The sequence below is a fragment of the Brachyhypopomus gauderio genome, chromosome 3, assembly GCF_052324685.1.
Source record: "Brachyhypopomus gauderio isolate BG-103 chromosome 3, BGAUD_0.2, whole genome shotgun sequence".
Taxonomy (NCBI): domain Eukaryota; kingdom Metazoa; phylum Chordata; class Actinopteri; order Gymnotiformes; family Hypopomidae; genus Brachyhypopomus; species Brachyhypopomus gauderio.
Window position 1 is genome coordinate 28,917,997 of NC_135213.1, and position 27,846 is coordinate 28,945,842.

The window sequence follows — 27,846 nt, forward strand, 5'->3', positions numbered from 1 at the left end:
CTATAAAGATTTGCCCTACGTGTTGTATAGATAATTAACTTGAGACTGACCGTTTAATTTGGACGAGACGAAACCTGCCGCTGGAAATGTGATTAAGAGAAGTGAAGGTTTGGCGTTAGTTGAGGCCGGGGCGCGTGTGCTGATTGGACGCGGTTACATCGCCTACCGCAACCTGCGCTCAGCACGCGACAGGTGGCATTCTGCTGGAGCAAGGCGATGGTAATCTAGGGTCCATTACGTCTTAGTCAAGGTCAGCACGTAACCAGTCCCGCTCATGCAGATATAACTAGATCAATAATGGCAGTGTATAATAAGCCTAAACTTTTAGATTTCAAAAGTTCACCGCCGCATCTTCAGTTCAACAAGTACGTTTGGACTGGATACCGACCGGTTTCCACGTACATGGGATGTCTACGAAGTTTGTTTTACATGCACAACGAGTTTGGGAATATCTACACTCACGGTGAGCGCAGACATGCGGTGTGTTCTGTACGTTTCTTCTCAATAACTTAATTTGTGCACGTGGCCCTTCAACTAGCAGCGTACTGCTCCTATCGCGTAAATGCCAGATTTACGCATCAGCTACGAGGTTGCTTGGGGCTTGAAGCTAGCAGCACATTTACAGAGCGAGACCCTAATAACGTTTTAACCTTCTTGAGTTGTTTAGAGAAGTTGGTCTTAAAGAATGTACGCATACATTCCGCTGGTGTGTTTTAAATGACACTTTGCTGGATTAGCTAGCGGTAATCCGTGTAAGGGAGCCTTATTCTTGAAGTGCTCTAAAAATGCACCAAAACAGTGTAGACACATGCATATTTGAAAAACACTCCATATTTATTTATTATATTAATAGCCTTAGATATTCTACAGTCGACGTCCTAATCTACAAGAATGTATAAATAACACGAATTATGAAAATGAGCAAAACGAGCTTCAAATGAGATTCTTATTATAAAGTACCTGCATATTTTAACCAGAACAACCATTACATTTATCATTAGAATTTAGAATGCTGCCGAATCTCACGCGTGCCGGTGGCGCACGTGGGCTCTAGCCTTATCCTTAAGAACATTATCGCTATTAAGAACATTAGGCTTCCACGCTGCGGCGCGGGTCATGTCCTGCATGGGATGTGACATCAGCAAGTGGCAAGATGACCTATTTGTGCCTGATAGTTTACAGTACAGTAAATACGAGTTTGTTACTCTTGACACTCTATGTCTGCTTAAAGGCATTGGAGGTGACGTCACCCTTCTGTGTGCTGAAAGAAATCCTCACCGTCACATGTCATTCTAACCTTTGGGCAATTTAACTGCGCCAACATCTCAACCATTTCTCCCCCGTTCTCACTGGTTGTCTTGTTCTCTTTTATGTCTCATAAATGCCCCTCTCTGGTAGGCGTCCCGTTTGTGTGTTTCCTGGTGCTGCTGCCCCTGTGTCTGCCTTGGGCGGAGGTGGATGCGTGGTGGATGTGTGTGGTGCACTATCTGGCCTGCCTCTCGCCCACCGCCGGCTCCCTCCTCTACCACGTATTCATGAACCACGAGGGGGGCGTGCGCATCTACGACGTTCTGCTCTCTTTAGACGTGTTTGGTGTCTGGCTCGTCAACACGCTTGGTAAGGCTTATGTGAAAATAACTTGAAAATTACTAGTAAAACACTAACGATCACAAAGCACACTGAAACTGATTGGGCCAACTCCAGTCCTGGAGGGGAGTTTACCAATCCAAATTGGTATCCAAATCCAAATTGGTCCACCTCACACTAATATTCAGCTAGTTAAGGCCTTGCATAACTGTATGAGGCGTTACGTTAGATGTATGTGGGCAGAGGGTAGGATGGCAAATTTAACATGTTATAGACCACGAGATATAAACATACGATATGTATGATCATGCAGAATGAGCTCCAAACATTAATCAACTCAAACATGAGATACAGGAGCCCAGAACACATCTCGGAATTCATAAATGGTCTTTTACGGTCGTTTGAACAGCCGTAAGTGAGTGTTTCTGCCAGGTTGTTCCCCATAATGCCACGCTCACTAACGAGCTATGTCACTCAGTTCATCTTTAGCAGAGACAACAGCATAATCCATCAGTTCTGTTTCCTGTGGGTTGTGCAGGCAACCCTCATTCACACCACTTTGCATCCACATCTCTCTCCACAGGTGCTCTGCCGATAGTGCACATCACACTGCTGTGCCAGCCGCCACCACGGCGACGGGTTGCCATGGTAGCCTACCTGCTGCTCTCCTGCCTGGGAGTGCGCAGCGCCTTGACGGCCCGCAGCAGTGTCCACCGTCTGCTGTCCTTCGCCTTGCCGGCCCTTTTCCGCTTCTTCCTCTTCCTGCTGCGCTGGATTGGCCGCGGGACAGGAAGTCCCAGCTCACTGAGCCTCTACGTGACCATGGAGTCGCTGGCGGTGCTGGGGGGACTCGTCAACGTCTCCCGTGTCCCCGAACGCTTCGGGCCCGGCCGCTTCGACTACTGGCTAAACAGTCACCAGATCATGCACGTGATTGTGGTCATGTCCATCCTGTACCTGCACTGGGGGACGCTGGAGGACCTGGTCTGGCTGAGGGGCTTCCAGTGTCCAACGGAGTAAAGAAACTGCCTCGCCAGGACAGCTCGAGTGTGGTCATGTTTTAGGACAAACATCAACCCACAGAGCCATGGCGGAGACAACACCATTCTGACCTCAATGTGCAGTCTTGGGCCCAGCGTTTGACTGATGAACCGGGGACGCCATCTGATAGCTTATGCTGCTGCAGTAGAAGCAATAGAAGCACCTCACGATGCTACTCACAGCTCTACAGTACTACAATACAGACCCAATCCTGAAAATTTGAATTTCATTAATTTTTGGAATTCCTGTTTTTGTGGATTTTATGAGCAGGAAGCCCAAATTATGCAAAAAAAAAAAACAAATAAAAATTACTTTTTTAACTTTTCCATGATATTCAATTTTTTTGGAATGGGTCTGTACTAAAGTACTACAGTACTACACAGCTCTAGAATACAACTTTACATTGCACTCCCTGGGTGCTTGGCATTAGTATTTGTATTTAAGGCAAATTACTGTCTGGTTTCTATTAGTATTTGTATTTAAGGCAAATTACTGTCTGCACCATCAGCGACAGAGGTTTTTTTAAGGACTTGCTTTAAACAGAATTTAAAATACCACAATACTCAAGAGGGTAACCTGTCCATGTTGACAGCAGTTGTTTAAACAGCCATGCGTGTGGACTAAAGTGCAGAAGAACTTTTATTTGCCCTTCTATAGAAAACAAAAATACATCTTACTCAGGCTGCATTTTCCAAACATTCTTCTGTTTCAGACATCACTGCAAGAATCTGAACTGTCTTATTGTGCTACTATATTCAACAGTATCTAATAGTGAAACACACACGCTCTTAACACCTATAGCTTTTTAATGACCAATGTAGTTTGCAACAATATCACTCTTGCTAATATTTTTACTTGCCGCTGTTTAGAACAATGTGCTTAGTGTTATATTATCTGAAAATCTTTAAGCCCAGTCCAGCAGTGAACTGTAGCTAACCTGTAGTGGACCTTTTGTTGTTATATTACACTTGATCTACATAAAATCTAGTCAGGGTTTTAGTTTCCTTCAGTGACGGTTCTTGTGGAATTTGTTAATGTTCTGACAAGCTGTACACATCTTGGATATACTGTGTGACAGAAGCATGGTTGCTTCCTGCTATTAAAGGCCTTTCTCCAGCGTCAGTACCGCACTGAAAACGGGACTCAGAACTGCAGACGTTCCCATTGGCTGACTGACATGGGCACGAAATCGGTCACACAGACGTCAGCCCACAAAGCGTCAGGCTCAACACTGTGGATCTGAAATTCACACGGACTCTAACTTACTGACCGTACAATAAACAAAAACCTTTCATCTTTGTGTTATATGACAAGTACTACACCACACTCACACGATGTTAATATTCCTATACAACACACAAACGTCTATTATTAACACAACATAATTCTGCAGCCAATTTATTCAAAGTAACGAATTATATACATTCAAAATGAAAAGTGCTACAAAAAAATTCATGTGGTGAATATAATTACACTTTTTCAAAGTCCACATTTGGTTTTTGTTACCCACGATTCATAGCCCTCTCATTAACACATTAAGGATCCAAACATGTTGAGACTAACTTGTTAAGCTAAACAGTAATACATTTTTTCTGCCCTGATACATGGTCACAGGGCAAAATGCTGAAAACCTTTGTTTTTTTTGTTGTTCCTTGTTCATTTTGTGTGTTACATAGCCTCTCCCCACAGACCAAAGCCCCTCCCCCAGTCGATGGCAGCATGGCGTGGTGGGTTACAACACTTGGGTGATTCATGAAGTAGATGTGTGAGTGTAACACACAGAGATCTGGTCATCTGGTACCTCCCCAGGGGCTGAACCACCCTGCTACAACTGCATCTACGCATCACTCCAGCCATGGTGTCTTCAGTGGGGCTTCACTACTGTGGTTTGGTACGTGGGGAAGTGATGTTTAAGACCCTTGCTGCTATTTTAACCACCATGGGCATGTAAAAGGCACGTTACTTGGAGTTGTAATAGGAATTGAGTTGCGTATAGACCCTTTAGTGAGGTCCTGATGATGTTTCATGCGGTGGTCAGTTGCTCTCCGTGTGGTCACCGCTTGTGAGATGAGAGCGGGACAGAGTCCTGAGGTCAGGCTTCGTCGAGCGGGACAGAGTCCTGAGGTCAGGCTTCGTCAGAGCTACTGTCCTCATCCTCTACATCAGAGGGATCAGCAATGGGGAATCTTAAGATGGCTGCCACCCCACTCAGCTGAGTCAGCTCTGTCAGGTGAGATGGGGTAGAAGGAGTGAAACGGAGAGTGAGATGGAGAGAATTATACATGTCTGGGTTAGATATACATGTCTGAATAGATACTTACGTTCTCCAGACACGTGCAAGCTCGAGAATATCCTTCAACATAAGCAAGAAAGACAAGAATAACCACACTATCACCACACCATAACCACACTGGAGCAAAATGACAAGTACTCAGTGCATCAGCCTAGTATCAAAACTCATTTTGTATTCTGCATCCTGGAGTTCTACCTGACTGTCCCGCCATTGTCCCGCACGCTGTCCACCAGGCGGACATAACGGCTTCGGGTCGCTATGTCTTGATGTCTAACACGCAAAAAACAAGGACAATTCCCATCAATAAATTTTTGTTTAAGAGCCATTTTTCCACAGATATTTTGTCCAACCCAAACTGACTGGTTACGAGTGAAGGTTAAATGCATGACACCGGACGTCACGGTAACCAGCACTCACCTGAACAGTTTGTCGCTGATCAGGAGGACGTCGATGGCTAAGGCCTCACTCGCTCTTTCCACATGCGACAATCTGGAACAGACAAACATCCAGCCAGTCAGCAGCTGTACCTACTGAAGTACACAACTAGCCAACATCCCAAAGGCACACACTCTAGCCTGTTCTCCTGGACCACTGAAGGCAGGAAGCAACACTAATAATAAAAGTTCCATCTTACCCATAATTTGAACAGTTATAATTAAATAATAAAAGTCCAGGCGTACCCATAGAAGGCCTTGTCAGGCTCATGCTGTAGAATCTTATAGAAGTCTTCTAAGGCCTTGACCTCACTGGCAGCCTGCAGAAACACAGACACACACCTTTCAGTCCTGGGCTTACCAGCGTTGCTCTAGGTTGAGTATTGAGTATCCTGTACATATAAGTTATAGGTAAATGTGTTAATAAGAGCAGTTTTGTTGTGTAGGTTCAGCTGTGCCACCTTTGTGTCAGACAGACGACTGGTAACTGCTGGATCAGACAGGACCTCTGTGGAGAAAATATCCAGTGCTTAAAACTTAAATTAAACAGGCTTGGTTGCTTTGTTACTATACAATACTATATATACACACTATATATCACTATATATACACACACACACACTATATAATGAAATAAGGCCCTACATATGCAGTAGAAGAAGCATTTTACTGAGTTACATTTTTAATTTAGATTTAGGTACAACAAAGATGAAAAGAGAAGGTGAGACACGGTGAGCGTGTGACATGGTGAGCGTGTGACAGGGTGAGCGTGTGACAGGGTGAGCGTGTGACAGGGTGAGCGTGTGACAGGGTGAGCGTGTGACAGGGTGAGCGTGTGACAGGGTGAGCGTGTGACAGGGTGAGCGTGTGACACGGTGAGCGTGTGACACGGTGAGCGTGTGACAGGGTGAGCGTGTGACACGGTGAGCGTGTGACAGGGTGAGCGTGTGACAGGGTGAGCGTGTAACAGGGTGAGCGGTTGTGAGACCGACATTGTGAGTGTGACAGGGTGAGAGCGATGCAGTGAGAGTGAGACACGGTGAGAGAGAGGTCTCTCTCCACCACACCTTTGAGCGAGTACTTGTGGCCTGAAGAGGAGTGAACCAGCATGAATTTGGGCCTGTTCTCCAGCAGCACCTTGCAGTCCTGTCTCACAGCCTCTTTAAAGAGGTAAGTGATGAACTGGTCCTTCACGAAGCCTGGACTGGCCACCAGTACACACTTCACCACTGTGACAGAAAGGGAGGGATAGGAGGAGGGATGAGAGAGGGGAGGAGGGAGAGGGGGAGGGATTGGAGGGAGGGGGGGGGACAGGGTAGAGAGCAGAAAAATATGGGGACCTGTTTGCTAACCAGAGGAGAAAGACGAATGTGTGTGTGTGTGTGAGAATGGAGACCCTCACCATCGAAGTTGAAGTGGCGCAGAATGCCCTGCATGACGGCCTCGTAGAACCGCTCCAGCGCCTGGCGGAGAAACACACCGCTCCTTTACTGGCTGTGCACAACAGTTTCGTCTCTTATCGTGATCACCAGTTACTGCACAAAAACACGAGCTGGAAAAGGTCACACAAATGATGAAAGTGAACATTTGTGCAGGCTTCACTACAGAGACTAAAACGTCTGCCAGCTTCTTCTAGGTTAGAATGCTCTTCATTCGCCAATAGTCTCCAACATGGGCAGGGCTGCTACCACCAATCTGTACAGGTGAGAGGTCAGGCAGGGTCACCTTCTCATGCTGGGTGCAGCTGCCTCTCCTCTTGCGTGGAATGGTGACCTCTACTTTCGCTCGCAGCAAGGTCATGGCCGGAGTCACCAAGACGAGGTTGGCTAGGCCCTCCTGCATCACCACGGCAGCCACATCTGCTTTCTGGGCGGGGTCACAGGCCTGATCTATGGGTCATGGACAGGTCAGAGGTCAAACTTATGGTTCCAACTTACTATCGTTTGGAAATATAGCTTTCTAAGGCCATGAAACTAACACTATTAATAACAATAACCATTAAGGTATTATATACACTGAAGTAAATATAAAGCCTCCTAACTATGGAAAACCTATAAAACCCTTAACTATAGAACCTCATTTTCAAGTCATGAACACAGAATGTCCATACCTATTCGGTCCAGCACCACACTGTCCCAGACTTTTTTGGCAAGAGTGAACTTCCTGTTGAGCTCCAGCTCAATGGTGTGATAGGCGCCCATCTGATAGAGGATACGTAATGCTGTATGGTTAACACACACAGCCACTACCCCCACCCCCAAACTGTAGAGTTAACACACACACAGAGCAAACCCCCTCCCTAACTGTAGAGTTAACACACACACAGAGCAAACCCCCTCCCTAACTGTAGAGTTAACACACACACAGAGCAAACCCCCTCCCTAACTGTAGAGTTAACACACACACAGAGCAAACCCCCTCCCTAACTGTAGAGTTAACACACAGCAAACCACTTCCCCGACTAGAGTGTTAACAAACAAAACACACAGCCAACCCCCTCCCCAACTTCAGGGTTAGTCCAGGAGTTCATACCCTTAATCAGTAACACATTTCCCAAAGAGCCATAAACTTCATCCTCCCCACCAAGCCTTAGAGCAGGGGTGCCCAGTTTTCAGCTTGCGAGCTACTTATAAGATGACCAAGTCAGAAAGATCTACCGGGGTGGCGGCGAACGTAATTTGTTGAGCGGGGGGGGGGGGGGGGGGGGGGGGGTGGCGAACGTAATTTGTTGAGCGGGGGGGTGGGGGGTGGCGAACGTTATTTGTTGAGTGGATTGCAGATTGGCTACCGTGAATGTCAATCAAAATACAACCGTCAGTGCAGATGTGCGATTCATCTACTACTATTTTATGTGACGCGATCTACGCACATTCCTTCGCGATCGACCGACACGTCCTTCGCGATCGACCGGTCGATCGCGATCGACGTAATGAGCACCCCTGCCTTAGAGGGAGGAGTCTAGTCATGCAAGAATCTTAACATACTGGTCACGTACCTTAACGTACTGGTTCTCCTCGATGTTGGTGCCCTTCACTCGTAGCTGACAGGCCTGAGAGTCGAAGTCGATGGCCTCAACACTCACAGTCAGCGTGGTGCGCACACGTGAGCTTCCCACACTGCCCGTGGACGACTCGGTCTGGACCTTCCTGGCACGGGTGAGCACGTGAGGATGTCACTTGCTTGCTCGTATGTTAGGTTACAGAACAGTGTGTGTGTGTGTGTGTGTGTGTGTGTGTGTGTGTGTGTGTGTTAGTTACCTGATGGTGGAGGCGCGGAGGCTGTCGCCCACCTGTACTAGGTTGTAGGTGTGCCACATATCCTCTGCCTCCTCAGGCATCAGGGTCACCTGGCTAAGGGACAAAACACCCCTCAGTACCCTGAAAGAGTTCCATACATCTGCACAGCCACAACTTACATACCACAGTATTGTTATGTACCAACTACAATCACAGAGTACAGTAAAAATATGTGACTTAATATTTTATAACGACGAAATAAGCAAACGAGCATTCACACAAATGACAACAGCCGATATAGTTTTGGGCGTTAAAGTGTTGAGGTGGAGCGGCTGTGGGGCCGCGCGCGCTCACAGGGCCACGGTTAGCCAAGCTAGCCGGCTAGCTAGTAGCACAGCTCAAACGTTCCCAGGCTTACCCGGCATTATCCTTCTCGATGTCTTTATGAAGCAACTTCATGGTCACCCAGTTGTCCTATTACCCTAGAACAACATATGTAGTACCATTTGTGTGCGCTAATCCGTTAATTTGTTATTTGTCAAACGTTTTAGTGGACAAATCGCAGTCATTCTCCAGAATGAATCGAGTCATGGCTGAAAGGTAACCGCGTGCGCGCGAATCTCGCGAGAACAAGGCGAGCTGACATCACCATAGAAACACGCTGATATAGCTTATGAAAACGTCATACAGCTCTTTGGCGACGTGACACGTGGTCACGCCGCCACGTCGCCCAACCCCAAAACAGGGTTAATCAGGTTTTAGGATGTATCTATTATAATTCACATTACGCCACTCAGAATAAATATTTAGGGCAATTTCTTTGAACTACGTTTCAATGGATTAGAGTGGCGCGCAAATCAAACTGCACAGCATAAATTCAACATAACATTAGTTGTTAATTGTTGTAATCGTAAAACTCCCCTAATATTTAATTTAGTCCACAGGGCAAAGGTTATGAGGTCGACGTTGCTGCACCGATCTAAACAGCAAGATGCAGTGTCCTATTAATACACGCCGCATAGTCTCGGGATGTTCCTGCTCTCGCCTCCTAAAACAGGTGTTGAACTTGTAGACCAGGTATCACCAAATGGCGGACCGCGGTCCGGATCCGGACCCGAACGCCGTCCTGTCCGGACCCAATCACATTCCTGATTAACTGGATACGGACCCAAATGCCAAAAAAATTTTAACGGGAGACTATATTTTAAACCGGAGAATTTATTTTCAGACGAGTGTTACGTTCGCGCCCCCCGCGCCCCCCCCCCCCCCAAACCTCAGAACTCCCATTGCAATGTGCAAGCCTACAAGGGCTTCTATTTCATGCACTGATGCACTGCCATCTTCAGAAGTTTTCTGATGACTCTGCAATAGTTGGTTGTATCAGCAGGGGTGAAGAGGATGAGTACAGGACAACGGTGAAGGACTTTGTCACATGGTGTGAGCTGAACCATCTACAGCTCAATGTGATAAAGACAAAAGAACTAGTGGTGGATCTAAGGAGGAACAAGGCACCAGTGACCCCTGTGTCCATCAATGGGGTCAGTGTAGACACTGTTGAGGAATATACATATCTAGGGGTCCACATCGATAATAAACTGGACTGGGCTAAGAACACTGACGCCCTTTACAAAAAGGGACAAAGTCGTCTGTACTTTTTGAGGCACCTGAGGTCCTTTAACATCTGTCAGGTCATGCTAAAAGTCTTTTATGAGTCTGTGGTGGCGAGTGCTATCCTCTATGCCGTCACATGCTGGGGTAGCAGACTGAGGAGGGAGGACGCCAACAGATTCAATAAATTAATACGCAGGGCCGGTGATGTAGTGGGTGTGGAGCTGGACTCTTTGGATGCAGTCTCTGATAGAAGGACGCTGTCTAGACTGCATGCCATTATGGACAATGTCTCCCATCTACTACACAATCTAGTGATGAGACATAGGAGCACATTCACCGCTCGTCTCATCACACCAAAATGTACCACAGAGCGTCACAGGAGGTCATTCCTACCTGTGGCCATGAAGCTCTATAACTCCTCCCTCAATACATGACACAATACAGGACACTACTGTTTATTTTCAGTTTTTTTTTTATTTTATTGTTAATTTAATTTTATTTTATTACATATTATGTGCAATACCTACTTATTTTACATTTTATTTTCAATTCAATATTAGGATGTTTATTCTTTATTATTTTGTACATATTTTTATATTTTATAGAGGTGTTTTATTAAAATAATATGCAAATGGTTGCACTGTAACAAAAGCAATTTCCCCCTGGGATTAATAAAGTATTCTGATTCTGATTCTGATGCATGTTTGTAGCCCCTCACAGCAGTTTTTTCAGCATAGACATTTGTCATGGTGGTCATCAGCTCAAACATCTCTTGTGGAACATATCATTTGAAGTAAGCATATGGAGTTAATGGTTCAGTGATGTTTGTGATAGGATCTTCCCAAGTAGACGCCACTGGACGTTTGTTCTTTGTCAGGCTAGCATAAGGATCACCTTCACAATATAAAACAATCTCTTCCTAATTTTCCTGCCCTGATCCTTCCTCATCATGTAGTATCTCAAGAACAACGTCTTGTCCTATCACTGGTACTTCCTCATCTCCTGGAATAAATAATAAAAGTAGCTATATGTTCATACATTGTTTTATGGACAACAATGGGAGTGTTGGAGTACCAGTATTTAACAGATAGCTACACTTATCTACTCTTGAGAGACATGCACTCTACATCTTCACCATCATTACTATCCAAACTTTCAATTTCTGATATATTTCTGCTGTCAAATAACTGAAATATTCATGAATTTTTTTAATGGTTCTGATATTCCAAAATTTGTTTTATTTCTTATTTACAGAATGCTTTTGAAGTTTATGTATTCAACTGTAGTTTATTTGTTCATTTGTAATAAACATCAAGTGACTGAGACTGCTTGCTTATTCTAAAACTTAGTGTAATGACATTAATTCAAAGTTGTATGTGTGTATGACCTCACTGTCTCAACCAATATTTTTACATTAGCTTCCTATAGCCATATACAAAGAATTAACATGACAATCATAGATTTAATATCAATTTGTTCTGTATCACTACCCTGGTATCGTGAAATAACTTACACCATTAACAGTTTAGAACATATTTGGTAAAAGTTATACTTCATCAAGATGTGAGCTAGTAGCAGTTTAATCACAACCATGGGTATTGTCTTCTGTTTAGCAAGAATCGTTGGTTTCTTCAAGAAACAGGAGTGGGGATTTCCAAGAATGAAGTTTATTTGTATGTGCTTTTTATCCATTTATCAATCTGACAGTCTACCAACACATAGGTTACATACAGAAAAAACCACACCCCTTGAGGTGTTATTACATACAGACATACATTGTCGGGGGAGAATCCCATATGGCAGACTGTAAGATAGCCCCAGCCGGGTGGTTGTTACGTCAAAGGAGCGCACCAAGGTCAAGGGGCTTTTTATTGTCATTACATCTGAGCACAGGTTCAGAGTGTGATGAAATTTTGTTCCTCCGGAACCATGGTGCAACACAAATCGACAGTACAACAGACAACAAAGTGCGGCAGGGTAACAAAACAATGTGCAAAATGTGCAGCATAGTGCAATCTCACCACAAGACATTACAATAAATACAACAGGCCAGAGACAATTGAGACATGGTGTAAAGTGCTGGTGCAGTGCAATGTGGTATGAGAAGTGATGTACTGTGTCATATGGAACATACATGAACACAGTGGTTCTGAGGTAGTTATTAGGTCCTGTGGGAGAGCAGCAAATATTTCTGGTGGGGGGTTTCAGTGCGTGTGTGGGGACAGATCAGTGTTGGTGTGTGTCAGTTCCGTGTATGGGAGTTGAGGAGCCTGATTGCCTGGTGAACGAAGCTATTACAGAGTCTGGAGGTGGAGGCTTGGATGCTCCTGTATCTTTTGCCGGACGGCATCAGAGTGAAGAGACCGTGTGATGGGTGGGTTGGGTCTTCCACAATGCTGGTGGCTTTGCGGATGCAGCATGTGGTATAGATGTCACTGATCGAGGGGAGAGAGACACCAATGATAGATGCAATCAAGATTAACACAATAGGTAAATAGAACAAAGAGAGGTCTCGCGGGAGATCAGTATAACTGGCATATGTATCATATTTAAGAGAGGAAGTATCAGTATCAAAAATATCAGTTCCCAAACTGTCTCTTGCACTCCCCAAAGGATTTATGTTTTGCCTGAGGTGTCCCAATTGTTCTTCAGTAGGTATAAACTGATTAACAGGGACATCAATTGTTTGAGGCCAGTCAAAGGCAGGCACTCTAGCCCCGTGGTCCTCCGCTGCGGCCGCCCCTGCCCCGTGGCCCTCCGCTGCCCTCAATCCAACTGTTGCAAACGGGTTCCTGACCAGCCCCTGGCACTGTCTGTTCATCTGCATCTGTTCATCTGCAAACACACCTTGAATGCCAGTGTGATGTTGCAAATGTTGTGACAGACAACCTTGCACAAAAATCTGATACTGTGACATGTGTTGAGCAGTTCTTAACTTGTGGTGGTTCCACTGACTAACAAACAACCTGAGATCACGGTTTATCCGAGGGAGATAAACAAAGTGAAGAGCCCAGATGTGTATTTCATTACTGGATTCCAATTTTCCTTCATTCTCCAGATATACAAACAACAAATGGTAGACGTTTGTAACACCTCTCCACACATCGCCTCACAGTCTCTCAATGCGCTGGTTATGAGTGCTCCTCCCTTGTAAAGCACTTCCCCTGCTTGAGCCTCGGAAGACATCCATAAAGAGACACATCCCATTGTTTTCCCCTCCATGGTCACATCTGACCCTTGAAGGGACACCATACTGGCTGACCACTCCAATGAACAGGTCCATTACAGTGTCACTTCTGTTGTTGTTCGACGCATGAAGGAACACCACAAGTCTGCTGTCCATCAATACCTCCATGGATCACAATTCTCCACCTAAAAAATATGGAAAAAGATCAGGGAGTGACAGAAGTAGAAAAAACACATTAAATTAAAAGCTATTCACACAAATAGTTTGAATGTAGCTACAACGAGGACTACGCCCCTATGCTATGGTTGGGCTTTCATAGTGGTGAGGGGGGGGGGGGGGGGGGGGGGGATCACTGCTGCATTCAAATGAATTCACACTTAATATAATGTCATTATTATTAAATAACAGTTATTATAAAGAGTACAGCAACCATCTTTTATAGCCTTGAATTGGAGGTTGGGTGACTGCTGCCCCTACTTTTTTAATATTCCATTCTTGCAGTTTGACCTGATTAGGTCCCAAATGAGCCTCCACCTGTTACTATATGGATATAAGTGGTACGCAGTTCAGTAGTTGTTGCTTTTAAAGACTTGACACCTGTTGAATTTATGATTCAACAGTTACATTTAGAGTTGTTCCCATCCATTTCTAATACCATCTTGTTCCATTAACCCTGTTCCCATCCATTTCCTAATGTCTTAGGCAAAAACTGCATTTTCTTTGCAACAGATGTACTCTTTGTTCCTTCCTAGACACACAGTCCTGACCTGAACTAATCTAGACACAGACTTTGGACATTTCCCCATTTACATTTATATTGTTGTCATTCCCTAAGATTATACAAGATTGAACTTAACAATACCAACTTCATAATCAAAGAGTTAGCTTTACATTGGCTATTGACACAGTTGGTGCAAATAAATCAACTTAAGTAAAACAGTTTCTATTGCTACTTACTTAATGAGTTTATGGTTTCCATCTATATGCCACAGTGAATTTGGTCCTGCCACTCGGTATGTTCTTCTGTGAAGCCTGTGGGACATAGTCCGGAGAGCAGCACCTTTAGGATTAGTCCTGATTACACTTTGACGAACACGTCGTCTCTGGACTAGGACGCCTTCACCAGCAAACCGAGCCCCAACAGCTTCAGGTCCTATTTCGTCATTGGCAGAGACAATCTCCAGCACACGGTTGTCAAGTGCTTCATCTGATAGAGCTGTGTAACGGCCCCGGAAAGATAGATTGTACTGTCTAGAAACACAAAGTGTATAAGAATGCGGATTAGTTTTACGATAAGGGAAAGACATATTTTAATACTGTGCTACAGTAGTAAAATACAGTCAATACAGTCAACTGCTTTACAGTGAACAAATCATAAATCAGATACTAAAACAAACAGAACTCATTCACATATTTTAAGTGCAATTCCAAAAATGTGGCTAGTAAATTAGAATTTTCAACTGCTGTGTTATATGAATACAAAAGGACTACACTAATACACGAATCATGTATGTTTTTTTCAAAACTGATTTTATGCAAATAATTTAAATCAATCCAAGCTGCACTATACCGTATCTTGAAGTAGTTACTCCACCCCCTTACTTGATATATAAATTTAATGTGTTTCCACTTAGAAATTCCTATTTAAATGTCCAAAATACACAAAAATTTGGATGGAGGGGGCCACCACTTTTAATCACAGATCATGCTCCATCATGCACTCTACTCCAGATAAGAGCTAATTAGCACAGGTTTCTGTTAGCTAATGGATCAGAGCTAAGCAGTGTTCTACTGCGAGCATATTAGCTTCCTTGTGATGCTGCATCAGTGTTAGTTCAAGACAGTGACTGTCTTCACATATATCATGTGTTATTCTACATCCTACTGGTGTGCAATTAGATTTGCAGTTCCAAAATTTCGTGTTCATTATTCAATTTGTAGACAGAACAATTCACAAATGTTTCATATAAGTGCTAAAAAAAAGACACATCAACACATACCTTAACCGTCATTTCACTGTGCTTCTTGATACACAGTTAAATTATAACATCTGCAACTGTTGTTGTGTTACTTGACACACTGATCTCCCCACGTGTCCTGCCCTTCGTGGTACAGTGAAACCAGGAAAAGCTATAGTCCAAGAGAAAGTAGCATAGAATTAATAAAAATAACAGAAAATGGAAAAAACAAATCAACTTCAGATTTGAAATAGAAAAACCAATGAGCCCAAGTAAAATGATTTGCTTTGGAATTTCATATGTTGGTTATACAGTTTATACAGAAATATTTTTGCAAACATTCAATTGCAGTTGTTACTGCTAAGGGTGTCACAATCAGTTAATAAGCTTAAATAACCTTTTCACATTCTATACATTTTCACTACATTTTTATCTATGATAAACGTATTTATGAAATCAGCTGGAGAGCATTTGAACACAACACTGTTACAAAGCTAACTAGAACAATGCATTTCCCGAACGAAATACTATAGGGCTTGAAAAGGTGTGCCCGTTATTAAGTTAGTTACTGTTGACAATTCAACCCTAAGCTAAAATTAAGGGTTGCAGATGTCTGCTTGGTGTATGTGTGTGTTAGTGTGTGGACTGGGTATGAGATATGTATGTGTGTGTGGTGTATATCTGTGCGTGTGTGTGTTTGTGGAGTGGGAATTAAAGGTGTGTGTCTTTGTAGTGTTTATGTGTATGTGGAGTGGGTATGAGAGACCGGTCTTTATGTGTGTATGTGGAGTGGGTATGAGAGATGTATGTATGTGTGTGTGGTGTATATGTGTAGTGGGTATGAGAGATGTATGTATGTGTGTGTGGTGTGTATGTGCAGTGGGTTTGAGAGATGTATGTATGTATGGTGTATATGTGCAGTGGGTATGAGAGATGTATGTATGTATGGTGTATATGTGTAGTGGGTATGAGAGATGTATGCATGTGTGTGTCTGTGTGGTGTATATGGAGTGGCTATGAGAGATGTATGCATGTGTGTGTCTGTGTGGTGTATATGGAGTGGCTATGAGAGAGAGATGTAGTGTAATATTATTGGGTTACTGTTTCTTTAAGTTGTGTGTGTGTGTGTGTGTGTGTGAGAGAAAGAGTGCGCGAGGAGCGAGAATGAGAGAGGAAATTTACTTCTGTTGAGTGAATTCGCTTGTATTAACGTTAAAATAAAAGAGAAGAGTTGTCAACAGTGTGTGCGAGAGATGTGCGTGTGTGCACGTGCGTGTGTGGGGGGAGGGGGAGAGACATTCCTCACACTAACTAATCTCTGTTACTGTGAGTGGAGAAGGCTTGTTTAATGTGATTTGCACACTCCTGACAAACGGTCGTAGTTCGGGACATATTTAACTTATCACTTAACCGAAGAGATTGTATGAGAGAGGACCCCTTGGTGATGATTTTGGTGTAATTGTTTGACCCCAAAATGACAATTCGGATTTTGAGAAATTAACATGGGAGCTAATGGAGCAGTTTTCTGTGCCTAGTGCCAAACAAATGCTCATAACTCTAAAACGAATCGATCAAATGATTAGATATCCCGGCGTGCCAGAAAGGACAAGTTTCTCTCCCATTTAAAATTTAAATGGAGCTTCTAGGTGAAGGTGTAAGGATTGTACAGCAGTTTATCCAGGAGAGTTTTGATAATTTTTCATGCCTGCACACCCAGTCACACGGTAACTCGCAGTTGTAATTTGAAACCTCCATTCATTTCAATGGGGGGCTTAAACATTTTAAAACTTAAATTCATTCAAATCTATACATCCTATCGACTCAAAAATTACATAGCGGCTGTTTTATTTGACAAGCAAACTTACCATGTTGTTGTTGATTGCTAGCTTCCTGAATTAATTCACTGATGAGTCCAAGCATTATCAGCCACTTCGGCTTCAACCAGTCGGCCACTGGCCCAGCGAATGCTCGAGGCCATAGTCTCCAATCGGTTTCAGTCACATAAAACGTGATATAAATTCACTGTCGTAACATGACCCGTGTTCTCTACTTTCTACTACAAATATGTTGATGAACTCGGTTCAGAATGAAATACAATTCACTTTAAAATATCACGAAGCCACAACTACATTTATGTGAAGAAACCAGAGTATATCAAATAACTTTTGTACACTGTACTAATTGATAGCATACCTAGTTATAACAGGTTGTACATTATCAAGTTGCTGATCATCCGACGATAAAACTCGTGTACATTCTAAAAATGTTCTACGGCAGTCGTTCTAAAAATTCCTGGAAGCCATCGCGTTCTCTACTCGACCAAATTACCTGCGCAAATAAACCCACATGGACTATTCCAAACACACCTTCACCGCCTCATCTAAGTCACGTGATAGATACGTAGCCCCAGAACCAGCCCACGTAAGGCCCATGTGACCACAACGTAAAGCCCATGTAACCACAACGTAGAGGCCATGTCACCGCAACGTAGAGCCCATGTGACTAAAACGTAAGCCCTACGTCAACAAGGGGTGGGTATATTGGCGGCCACCAATAGTATGGAAGTCTAAACATCTAAACGTCTTAAGACGTCCAAAAGTTACGTGTTAACACGGCACATTTTGTCGTGTTAAGACGTTAAAACGTCTTAAGACGTCAAAAAGTAACGTCTTAACACGGCATTTTTGTACGTCTTAAGACGTCCAAATTTGACGTGTTAACACGGACGTCATTCTAGACGTTTTGAGCCAAATGGCGTTCCATACATTTTGTCGTGTTAAGACGTTAAAACGTCTTAAGACGTCAAAAAGTAACGTCTTAACACGGCATTTTTGTACGTCTTAAGACGTCCAAATTTGACGTGTTAACACGGACGTCATTCTAGACGTTTTGAGCCAAATGGCGTTCCATACTCCTGACCCTCGTCTTCAGAGGCCAACACTTGTCAGGGTACCCGCGGGTCCTTAAAATGTCTTAAATTTAGTTTTCCATATTCAAGGCCTAAAAATGTCTTAAAATGTCTGGAATTTTACGAGGGGAGGCATTAAATTATTATAAGTGTGTGTTGTTCAGTTGTTCTGGCGCGATGTGAACTTTGCCGAATCTAGCGCTAATGCAGAAAATAACCGCTCCAGGGTCCTAGTGCTAGATTCCTAGCGTTGGAGTATACAGCCTCAACAACGTCAACAATTTTCGTTCGCCAACACCCCCCCTCAACAATTCTCGTTCGCCACACCCCCCCCCCCCCCCCCCCCCCGTCAACGATGTGGAACACACCTGCATCCCCGGTAATAGTATTATTTTTTCTTGTGAGAGGTATTAAAAAGGTCTTAAAAGTCATTGAATTTGAGATTTTAAAATGTGCAGATACCCTGCTTGTACACTTCATCCTTAATCAAAATTAACTCAGTTATATACTTCACTTGTTGTAATTGACAGCACTACATGGCCTACGTTTTATATAAATGCATGCTGATGTTTGACTAGCCCTTGTCAGGAAATTTACATCTGATTGAGAGATTAGGTTACTTTCCATAACTCTGTACAGACTGTGGTAAATCTGTGGAAAATGCAGTGTACTTCAATAAGACACACACAAAAGCACTTTGCTTGCAAATGTTGCATGTCTATAATATGAATACACTGCTTCTCAGCTTTGAGTTTTGTGTTTGTGTACATAGCCTCCATATATTATGTATACTATGTGTATACATATACTATGTATACTAAAGATACTATTCAGCGTGTATATATCTCCTAATTCATTTGATGTCCAACACCGAAATGTAATCCTTAAATGGTTTCTGCCTCACCAAAACTGACATTTTTAAATGCTTTTTAACAATTGATGTAGCTTATTAAACCTCTCTGACATAAGTACTTGTATATGCATAAAGTGGCTTTATAGTACCAGTATAGCTCTAGCGTATTGTGATTCATTGTTAAATCAGTATAGCCTATAGTAAGTTGTTACTTTTCAGCTCTGTAGCCAACAGTTAAACAACTGCAGCTCCAGACACAGTAGATGGTGCCATAACACAAGTCAACACATGTCATCCAACAATTTCTATTAATTATAATGATTATGATGATGATGATAATTATTATTATTAAAAGAAGAAGAGGAGGAGGAGGAGGACGAAACAAGATTGATAAATTCCTCATGTATTTTTAGATAAAGATACATTTGGAATAATATGGTATAAAGTAAGAAAATAAATGCAAATGAAACAAATAATACAATGCGCAGTGCAGCAGTAACATCAATCACTAATTAAAATGTTAATTAAAGGCTATTGTATTTTTCTGCTAGTAGATCTATGAGTACTTGGACCCTGATGGACATTGTTTAAAGATGAAATTCTTTAAACCTGTTGTGGTTTTGGAGTGTGTCACAGCGGGCATAGGCAGACTAATTAATAAATAGGTCAATTAATGTAAGACACCCATTGTTTCTATTGGCGCAAAATCCAGTAGGCTCTCTGGCAGCACGGGCTGATGTCTGTATGTATCTGTCATTATGTAAGAGACCCAAAGGAAAAAAAAAGGAAAGGCACATTAGATAATGAAAATGAATTAGGCCACGAGATTTGCTGAACTTTACTGTTTCTGCTATAGCAATATAATACTATTTCCATTTAATACTATTTTATGTTTATAACTGTTTGATTAAAATGTGCTCAAAACGTGCCAGTTCTCCTAAAAAGACCAAAACACTAAAATAAGTTATATCATATATGCTAATAGTTAATATTGCGTCAGAATACAACGACCCATGACCAACTATCCAATAGATGTACAGTACGCGCGCCCTTAAGTAACCAATCGTGTAAGCCACTGTTTTTATCACCCGCCCCCCGGCCGTTTACTCAATACGTTAATAAAAAAAACACGGGGGAACTTTAACAGTACAGCGTTAGTCAAAGGAATTATTCGACTAGTGTTATTACCGGTTTCCCCGTTATTTAGATGTTCTTTAGATAAGCGCTTGAGTGTTTTGGCTGACGGTAGAAGACACATCTTGCTCGCGCAAGTGTTCGTTAGCTAGCTAGTTGTGGGGTTGCTAGCGTGCGGGCTAAGCGGCGTTAGCGGCGTTGAGTGGATCTGCTCGAACACGCAGGGCTAAACCAAAATGACGGAATCCGACAAATTAAACATCGACTCGGTTATCCAGCGTCTTCTGGAAGGTAAGCCGTTGTATTTGGCGCGCGTTAGCCAGCTAGCCGCGGTTAGCCTGGCGTTCAAGCGTCTTCCGCTAGCGGGTGGATGTGGTGACTAGCGTCTGGCGGAACCGGTTCCCTCGGTTCCGTACAACACCTGGACGAGGCGAACGACTGGGCTAAACAGCAAAATACGCGAGGAAGTTGACGTTAGCTAGCCAACCGGACACGTTCGGGTCCGGTAATGCCGGTGTATCGCGCGCCCCGGCTGGCTGGTCACCGTTTACTATAAAGTCAAGTGTATACTGGTTAACTACACCGAGATAGTGTTAACTAACCGTGTCCTCCTCTAGTCAAGTGTGTACTGGTTAACTACACCGAGATAGTTGTTAACTAACCGTGTCCTCCTCTAGTCAAGTGTGTACTGGTTAACTACACCGAGATAGTTGTTAACTAACCGTGTCCTCCTCTAGTCAAGTGTGTACTGGTTAACTACACCGAGATAGTTGTTAACTAACCGTGTCCTCCTCTAGTCAAGTGTGTACTGGTTAACTACACCGAGATGGTGTTAACTAACCGTGTCCTCCTCTAGTCAAGTGTGTACTGGTTAACTACACCGAGATGGTGTTAACTAACCGTGTCCTCCTCTAGTCAAGTGTGTACTGGTTAACTACACCGAGATAGTGTTAACTACACCGAGATAGTGTTAACTAACCGTGTCCTCCTCTAGTCAAGTGTGTACTGGTTAACTACACCGAGATGGTGTTAACTAACCGTGTCCTCCTCTAGTCAAGTGTGTACTGGTTAACTACACCGAAATAGTGTTAACTAACCGTGTCCTCCTCTAGTCAAGTGTGTACTGGTTAACTACACCGAGATGGTGTTAACTAACTGTGTCCTTCTCTAGTCAAGGGCTCCAGACCTGGTAAAAATGTTCAGCTAACAGAGAACGAGATTCGTGGCCTTTGCCTGAAATCTCGGGAGATATTCCTCAGTCAGCCGATCCTCCTCGAACTGGAGGCTCCACTGAAGATTTGTGGTAAGTTTAACACGGTATTCTTTTCGACACTATTGTGTTGAGTTAAACGTATAAAACCCGTCCTTTGTCATGTCCAGAAACTAACGCTTCTCTTCTTGTGTCTTAGGTGACGTGCATGGTCAGTACTATGACCTGTTGAGGCTGTTTGAGTATGGTGGCTACCCACCTGAAAGCAACTACCTTTTCTTGGGAGACTATGTGGACAGGGGGAAGCAGTCTTTAGAGACAATTTGCCTTCTTTTGGCGTACAAGATCAAATATCCAGAGAACTTTTTTCTTCTTAGAGGAAACCATGAGTGTGCCTCCATCAACAGGATCTATGGTTTTTACGATGAGTGTAAGTACGTAGGGGATGAATGTTCACAATTGATTCTGCTCCACAGTGCTGTTTACATCTTTCTTCAGTGATCATTCATTCACTCTCACTTCAAGACTAATGCAGTCTTGACTAATGCTTGTTTGTGTAATTGAACTGATGACAACACTTGGACTGACACTTGAGAGCTTTGTGGTTGGTGACTTTAGAAGAACACTTTCTGCTCAGCTTTGATGACACACTGGGTTTCAGGCAGTGTGATGTTAAGCTGTTTACTGACATGCGGGTATCATCACCCCAAATGCCTTCACTCCAACATCTTTCCAATTTCAGGCAAGAGGCGGTATAATATCAAACTCTGGAAGACGTTCACAGACTGTTTCAACTGCTTACCAGTGGCAGCAATCGTTGATGAGAAGATCTTCTGTTGCCATGGGGGTATGTACAAAGGGTCGGCTGTATATGTGCTCTGTGCGACTGTCCTTTTCTTTAGTCAGGTAATGCCCAGTTTTATAAACTTGAGTGTTTATTTTTGACTCGTGCTGTTGCCTAGCCCACTTTCTAGGCTGCCTAAAGCACTGGGAGCGTGTCCAAACCCTTTTTTTTTTTAGCATTGCCCCATTTCCTAGCCACCCTCTCTCTGTGGTAAGAGCTACAGCTGATGTCTGTCTGCGCTCGTCTCTAGTCCTGCTAGAAGCTGAGTGTTGGGCCATGCTATGATTGAGAGGAGGTTTTTTTTATTTTTTTTTTATTTTTATTTTTTTTACTCACTCTACTGGTTTTAACACTTTGGGGCTCTGTTACTATAGCGGCATCCCTTTAGAGTAGTAAGTGTGGTGGTGGGGTTTGCTGTGGTAGGGACTCTTGGAGGTGGGTGTGTTTGGGTGTGGAGGTGTGCTTGCGGTTCTCTGTAAGTGTCTGCATGTCTCCCCAGGCCTCTCTCCAGACCTGCAGTCCATGGAGCAGGTACGGCGTGTGATGCGGCCCACGGACGTGCCCGACCAGGGCCTGCTGTGCGACCTGCTGTGGGCCGACCCCGACAAGGACGTGCTGGGCTGGGGCGAGAACGACCGCGGCGTCTCCTTCACCTTCGGCTCAGACGTGGTGGCCAAGTTCCTCCATAAGCACGATATGGACCTTATCTGCAGGGCCCACCAGGTGTGTACACTGTTCACACATGATGGGTGTGGTAGATCTACAAGGCTCACCAGGTGGAGAGACATTAAAGAGCATTCAGTCGGACAAATGACTCCCTGAGAATCTCAAATTACTTTACTACTAAAAACCCTCATTACAAATTCTTTGCTTTGAATCCATATAACTTTATTCACCATGTTCCTTTGGCCAATGAAATACATGCAGAATGTCCATCAAGCCTGTAGAACAGGCGTACTCAACTAAATTTGTCCGCGGTCCAATTTTGGTAGATACCTGTGACCTGAGGTCCGGTGCGGCGGGGGTGGCGAACGTAAGTTGTTGAGCCGGGGGCGGGGTGGCAAACGTAACACTCGTGACGGTTTCAATAGCCCTGAAATAAATGCTCCGTTTTTTTTTTGTCCGTATCCAGTTAATCAGGAATGAGATTGGGTCCGGACAGGACTGCGTTCGGGTCCGGATCCGGACCGCGGTCCGCCAGTTGAGTACCCCTGCTGTAGAACATAACGGCATTATGGCGAGGTGACTTATTGCTTCTACCTTAGAAGTGCGGAAGGATAATATGAAGAAGCTGAAAGGGACTTTTTAAAGTAGTTTTTGTGTTTTCTGAAGGGCTCAGGAGGCCACGCTGCTGTTTTACTGAAGATTAAAGCCGCTCGTGCAATGCGATCATGGGATTGGTGAATTTGTCCAGAGCGATTTCTTGCCATGTTTATTGGCAAAGCAGTCAGTTTTGGCATTTTTTTTTATTTAAGCAGTAGGAGGCATTTCAGTAAGTAGACTGGATGTGTTGTGTGTAACTGTGTTGTGAATGGATGACTTGAAGGAGTGAAGAGATGTGCTGTTGTCCAGTGGTGAAGTGAGGTGCTCTGTGTTCTGCACAGGTCCACTGAGTGAGTGGCTGTAGAGTGAACAGTAGCAAACAGCACACCACTAAGCCCCGAATGTGCCACTTTAATTCTATTGCATGAATGTGTCTACATTGGGATTCGTTTTGGCAGATGTTGTGTGATTTAAAGCCTTAATTGTAAAAAAACATTAGAACCCAGTTGTTAGTTTTAAGAGATTTGTCTTGTATTCTCTTTTATTTTTATTATTGTTTTTTAGTAATGCAGAAGTATTTTTTTAGCCAAGTATTTGTTGAAGTCGTCAGTGACTAAACTATTCCTGCAGTCATAGACTTTGGCCATGGTTTACAATAAGATCAGGCAGGTTTGAGGTGTGCTCAGTGACCTCTGGCAAACATTTGTGTCCCACATCTGGGTCAGTGTTCAAGTGTCTCAGATCTGACTGGCCTTTATTACACTCTTCTGACTACTTGTAATGTGACTGCTACATTAAGTGATTTGCAGTGACATTTTTCCATTCATGAGAAGTCTGCAGAACTGAAGTCTGAAAAACCTTTTAAGCCCTAACAGATTCACAGCTTTGAAAATCATGTCTCGGACAATGAAATCAGCCTTTTGCAGTGAAATGCAAAAAAAATGCATGAAAAGACAAATAATCACATACACACACCTTACTGGACGCCACCTGGTGAAAGCAGTCATTTTAATTTCTGATGTTTGTTAAAATGTAAGCACTGACTTTGCTGGATTAGATGAGCTCTTTGTTCAAATTACAAAACAACGCTGTTATGTTTTGCAAGTTATGTAATGCTCTGCCATCTTGTGCGGTCTGGTGATGCAGAGTGAGTGTTTTCATCTGCATGAGAGAAGGAAACTCGACACCATCTCCTGATGTTCACAGTTAACCACTTGGGCTTCGGTATGGGAGATGTCAGCCTGCTGACACAGTGTGCTAGCTGTGAGGCCACGTGTTATTTAACGAATGCGGGAAAATGGCATTTCTCTTCTGTAATGTGTGAAAGTCTGTGACCATGCACTGTATCGGAGCAGCCTGATCTGACGCTGTTCGTCGTGTGTATGTGGTCTCCTCTGATTGCCGTGTGTGTGTGTGTGTACGCAGGTCGTGGAGGATGGCTATGAGTTCTTTGCTAAGCGGCAGCTGGTGACGCTGTTCTCGGCGCCGAACTACTGCGGCGAGTTTGACAACGCGGGCGCCATGATGAGCGTGGACGAGACGCTCATGTGCTCCTTCCAGGTGCGTGTTCCTCCAGCTCCACCTGGCGCTGCGGTGAACCTCGGCCCTCGGGCAGGCAGGTGTGAGAGGAGGGAATCGGCCAGGGCAGGTGGCTCTTCCCTCAGTAATGATCATCCTGCTTCCCTGATGCTGTCCTGTAGCAGACACTGAGAGGATTGCTCCCATTGATGTGTGTGTGTGTGTGTGTGTGTGTGTGTGTGTGTGTGTGTGTGTGTGTGTGTGTGTGTGTGTGTGTGTGTGTGTGTCCGTGTCCATTCTCAGATCCTTAAACCAGCTGATAAGAAGCTGCTGGCGTACGGAGGAGCGGCCAACTTTGGAACTGGGCGCCCTGTCACACCTCCAAGGAACGCTGCCAAGGGGGCCAAAGCCAAGAAATAGCCCCGCCTCTTCAGCACAGACACGCCCTTTCCCTCCCCCACACTACCTCTGCTCCTCCTCCTCACCATGGAACTCCCAGCAGTGCCTGTGCCCCCCTCCCTTGTTTTAAATTGACCAATTATGAGTGCTAGTCAGACAGGGTGTGTCTGTGGGTGTGTCTACACGGCAGTGTAGTCTCGCTGTATTGTGTTGGGTTTGGGGCATGGGGTGACTTTTGTATCATCCCTTCACCACTTTCTATAACTGCCTAGATTAGCTTCCTTGGTATAGATGTATAATGATACCTGTGTCCCGCAGTAGGGATGTTTTTATTGGACCTAAGTATTTCTCTTCACGCTCAATCCTCAGGGTCCAGGAGATGATTCCCCAGACAGGGGAGAGCTGAACGCACACACCTTTAGCTCCTAAAGCAATCAAAACAGATGAATGCATGTTTGTATGTCCGTCTTCATCACTGCCGGTATGTGTGTGTGTGAAGGCTTTTTCAGTCTTCATTCCTCTAGATTAGCTAGACCTTAGTGTTTTTCCTACCTGAACCACGCCTCCTGTCCTCTGCATCTTGAGATCTTTCTGATTGGAGTAGGGTGTGTGTGTGTGTGTGTGTGTGTGTGTGTGTGTGTGTGTGTGTGTGTGTGTGTGTTTGAGAGTGTGTGTGTGTTGGGTTGCTGCCTCTGCAGCACTTGTACAAACATACCAAATGTTCATAGTGTTCTCTCCACTTATTCCCCTCCCCACCGATGGTGTGAGTGACTTTAATGTGGACCTCTACTTCTTTCTTTGACATTAAAGGGTGATAGGTTTGTGTTTGTACAGCATACTACTTGAATAAGAAACTTCTGCTTTTTTTTGGTAGTCCTTCATGACCTCAGCCAATAAAATTCCCATCCAAATCTTCCATGTGTCTTTCTGATTAGAGGAAGCGTGCTGTTTGATTGGGCGGATAATGGAGGACCAAGGCCATTCTTCCTAATGAAATGGCTGCTTGCTTTGATGTGCTCTGCTTTACTGTAGAAACATGTTTGGCCAGCAGATGGCACTATAAGCTTTGCAGATGACCAGGAGCAATGAGATTCTTCCACTGGTGTCACCGTGTTACCAACCTTTAGTGTCTTGAGTTATGATTTGTTTGCGCTGAGCTGACCCGATCGAAGGTGTAGCGTTACGAAAACCAATGGATCTACACGTTTCCCTGGATGCCCAGGAGAGCAGTAAGATTATGGTGTTAGCAGCACTAAGGTCATGGGTTTTGTTCCCAGTGTACAAGCACATGCAAATGTGTGAGTTGCTTTGGCCCGGAGTGCCTGCTAAACGCCGTAAATGAAAATACAAGAGGTGTTCTCCCATGACAACACTAGGTTATTCTAAGGAAATTTGTAATTGATACTTTACCATGTGGAGTTTCATTGCAGTAGTAGTAGTATTAAGCTAACTGGTTAGGCGAGTGTGTCATCCTTGCCTGTGTCATATATGTCAATGCATCTTTAGCATATCTAAATCTGATGGTGCTGTCTCACGTGCATTTGTTGGCTGTGTGTATGCATTCTTGCTCACGCTCTAGAACAAAGCCCTCTTCATTCCAGGGCATGGGAGACTGGGTCACCACTGCCTTTCAGGTTTCATACGCACTGAAGCATCCAGAAGGGGAAGAGGAAGTGTCTACAAATCTGTCTGTCATCAGCCAGGCACAGACAAAGGCTGCCCTAGGCAGAGGTGTAGCAATACTATAAAACAATGTTGTAAAACTGATTTCATTCATTCATTTCATTTCATTATGACTAGTTTTGATGTGAGATTACAGAGTGTCCTGTGGATCAAGAGGTCTGGTGGTGAAAGATGTACTGAAGTTGAAACCCCTGTAGAGTAAACAGGATAAATTTATTTCCAACTATGCAAAGCAGGTCTGTTCAGTGGGACATGGGTGCTAATGGCATTCAACAGCTGGGAAATACGCAATGCATGTATTCATCTATTGTGTCGTTACCTGCCCCACTCACTCCTTTAATCCAGAGTTTATACTGATATTGTCCTCTGGCTGTCATAAGTGGTTCAATAGTTCGATCTTGGATACTAAGGTTCAAGTTCTTAACTATTGTAAATCAGTTTTTTCTATAAAATAAACTGCTAACTTGATTGACAAAACAATAATAATAAAGGAAATCATAACTCTGAAATTGGTCAGAAATGAAAGTTCCCATCACATGACCTCGTGATGAATGAGTTTAATGGTGCGCTGAGTCAACATTTAAAACAATGGAACCAGTCCAGGTCCTGCCCAGAGTTTGGTGGACGTTTTCCGTTGAGCATCCTGCATTACAGCTCCTCACATGGAGAAAGCTGAGCTGGATGTTG

At 43.9% G+C, this 27,846-nt stretch overlaps 3 protein-coding genes and 1 long non-coding RNA gene across 6 annotated transcripts; 2 read left to right on the plus strand and 2 right to left on the minus strand.

The window, feature by feature from the left end:
- The first annotated feature begins 230 nt into the window (after positions 1 to 230).
- paqr4b (progestin and adipoQ receptor family member IVb) lies at positions 231 to 2,934 on the plus strand. Its single transcript, XM_076998619.1, has 3 exons — positions 231 to 463; positions 1,399 to 1,617; positions 2,171 to 2,934. The coding sequence occupies exons 1-3, from the start codon at positions 298 to 300 to the stop codon at positions 2,605 to 2,607; spliced, it is 822 nt and encodes a 273-aa protein (XP_076854734.1). The 5' UTR covers positions 231 to 297; the 3' UTR covers positions 2,608 to 2,934.
- Positions 2,935 to 4,010: 1,076 nt separating this feature from the next.
- Positions 4,011 to 9,211, minus strand: pelo (pelota mRNA surveillance and ribosome rescue factor). Of its 2 annotated transcripts, XM_077000953.1 has the most exons (13): positions 9,010 to 9,211; positions 8,613 to 8,705; positions 8,351 to 8,501; positions 7,466 to 7,556; positions 7,081 to 7,244; positions 6,758 to 6,818; positions 6,423 to 6,584; positions 5,817 to 5,863; positions 5,602 to 5,675; positions 5,339 to 5,410; positions 5,117 to 5,191; positions 4,950 to 4,981; positions 4,011 to 4,851 (listed from the first exon to the last, which is right to left on the minus strand). In XM_077000953.1, the coding sequence occupies exons 1-13, from the start codon at positions 9,048 to 9,050 to the stop codon at positions 4,754 to 4,756; spliced, it is 1,161 nt and encodes a 386-aa protein (XP_076857068.1). In that variant the 5' UTR covers positions 9,051 to 9,211; the 3' UTR covers positions 4,011 to 4,753. The 2 variants fall into 2 exon arrangements, with proteins under 2 accessions (XP_076857068.1, XP_076857069.1); XM_077000954.1 differs by lacking the exon at positions 6,423 to 6,584.
- Positions 9,212 to 13,818: 4,607 nt separating this feature from the next.
- Positions 13,819 to 18,093, minus strand: LOC143510994 (uncharacterized). 2 transcript variants are annotated; one of them, XR_013130129.1, is made up of 4 exons: positions 17,541 to 17,610; positions 17,213 to 17,328; positions 15,390 to 15,519; positions 13,819 to 14,640 (listed from the first exon to the last, which is right to left on the minus strand). It is a non-coding gene; the product is annotated as an uncharacterized LOC143510994 (long non-coding RNA). The 2 variants fall into 2 exon arrangements; XR_013130128.1 differs by having other exon boundaries at positions 17,213 to 18,093.
- A 2,085-nt stretch (positions 18,094 to 20,178) lies between these two features.
- Positions 20,179 to 26,391, plus strand: ppp1cab (protein phosphatase 1, catalytic subunit, alpha isozyme b). Its single transcript, XM_077000964.1, has 7 exons — positions 20,179 to 20,533; positions 21,414 to 21,545; positions 21,652 to 21,882; positions 22,195 to 22,299; positions 22,796 to 23,019; positions 24,985 to 25,119; positions 25,381 to 26,391. Exons 1-7 carry the CDS (start codon positions 20,479 to 20,481, stop codon positions 25,495 to 25,497), a joined length of 999 nt encoding a protein of 332 aa, XP_076857079.1. The 5' UTR covers positions 20,179 to 20,478; the 3' UTR covers positions 25,498 to 26,391.
- The last annotated feature ends 1,455 nt before the right edge of the window (positions 26,392 to 27,846 follow it).

Excerpts from the sequence above, each read along its gene's own strand:
- paqr4b (XM_076998619.1), top strand. The coding sequence starts at position 298 with ATGGCAGTGTATAATAAGCCTAAACTTTTAGATTTCAAAAGTTCACCG. Across the intron at positions 464-1,398 it reads TGGGAATATCTACACTCACG|GCGTCCCGTTTGTGTGTTTC; the intron begins GTGAGCGCAGAC and ends CCTCTCTGGTAG. Across the intron at positions 1,618-2,170 it reads CTGGCTCGTCAACACGCTTG|GTGCTCTGCCGATAGTGCAC; the intron begins GTAAGGCTTATG and ends CTCTCTCCACAG.
- pelo (XM_077000953.1), bottom strand. The coding sequence starts at position 9,050 with ATGAAGTTGCTTCATAAAGACATCGAGAAGGATAATGCCGG. Across the intron at positions 8,502-8,612 it reads CTCCGCGCCTCCACCATCAG|GAAGGTCCAGACCGAGTCGT; the intron begins GTAACTAACACA and ends CACCCGTGCCAG. Across the intron at positions 5,192-5,338 it reads ATCAGCGACAAACTGTTCAG|ACATCAAGACATAGCGACCC; the intron begins GTGAGTGCTGGT and ends TTTGCGTGTTAG.
- ppp1cab (XM_077000964.1), top strand. The coding sequence starts at position 20,479 with ATGACGGAATCCGACAAATTAAACATCGACTCGGTTATCCAGCGTCTT. Across the intron at positions 20,534-21,413 it reads TATCCAGCGTCTTCTGGAAG|TCAAGGGCTCCAGACCTGGT; the intron begins GTAAGCCGTTGT and ends GTCCTTCTCTAG. Across the intron at positions 21,546-21,651 it reads GGCTCCACTGAAGATTTGTG|GTGACGTGCATGGTCAGTAC; the intron begins GTAAGTTTAACA and ends CTTGTGTCTTAG.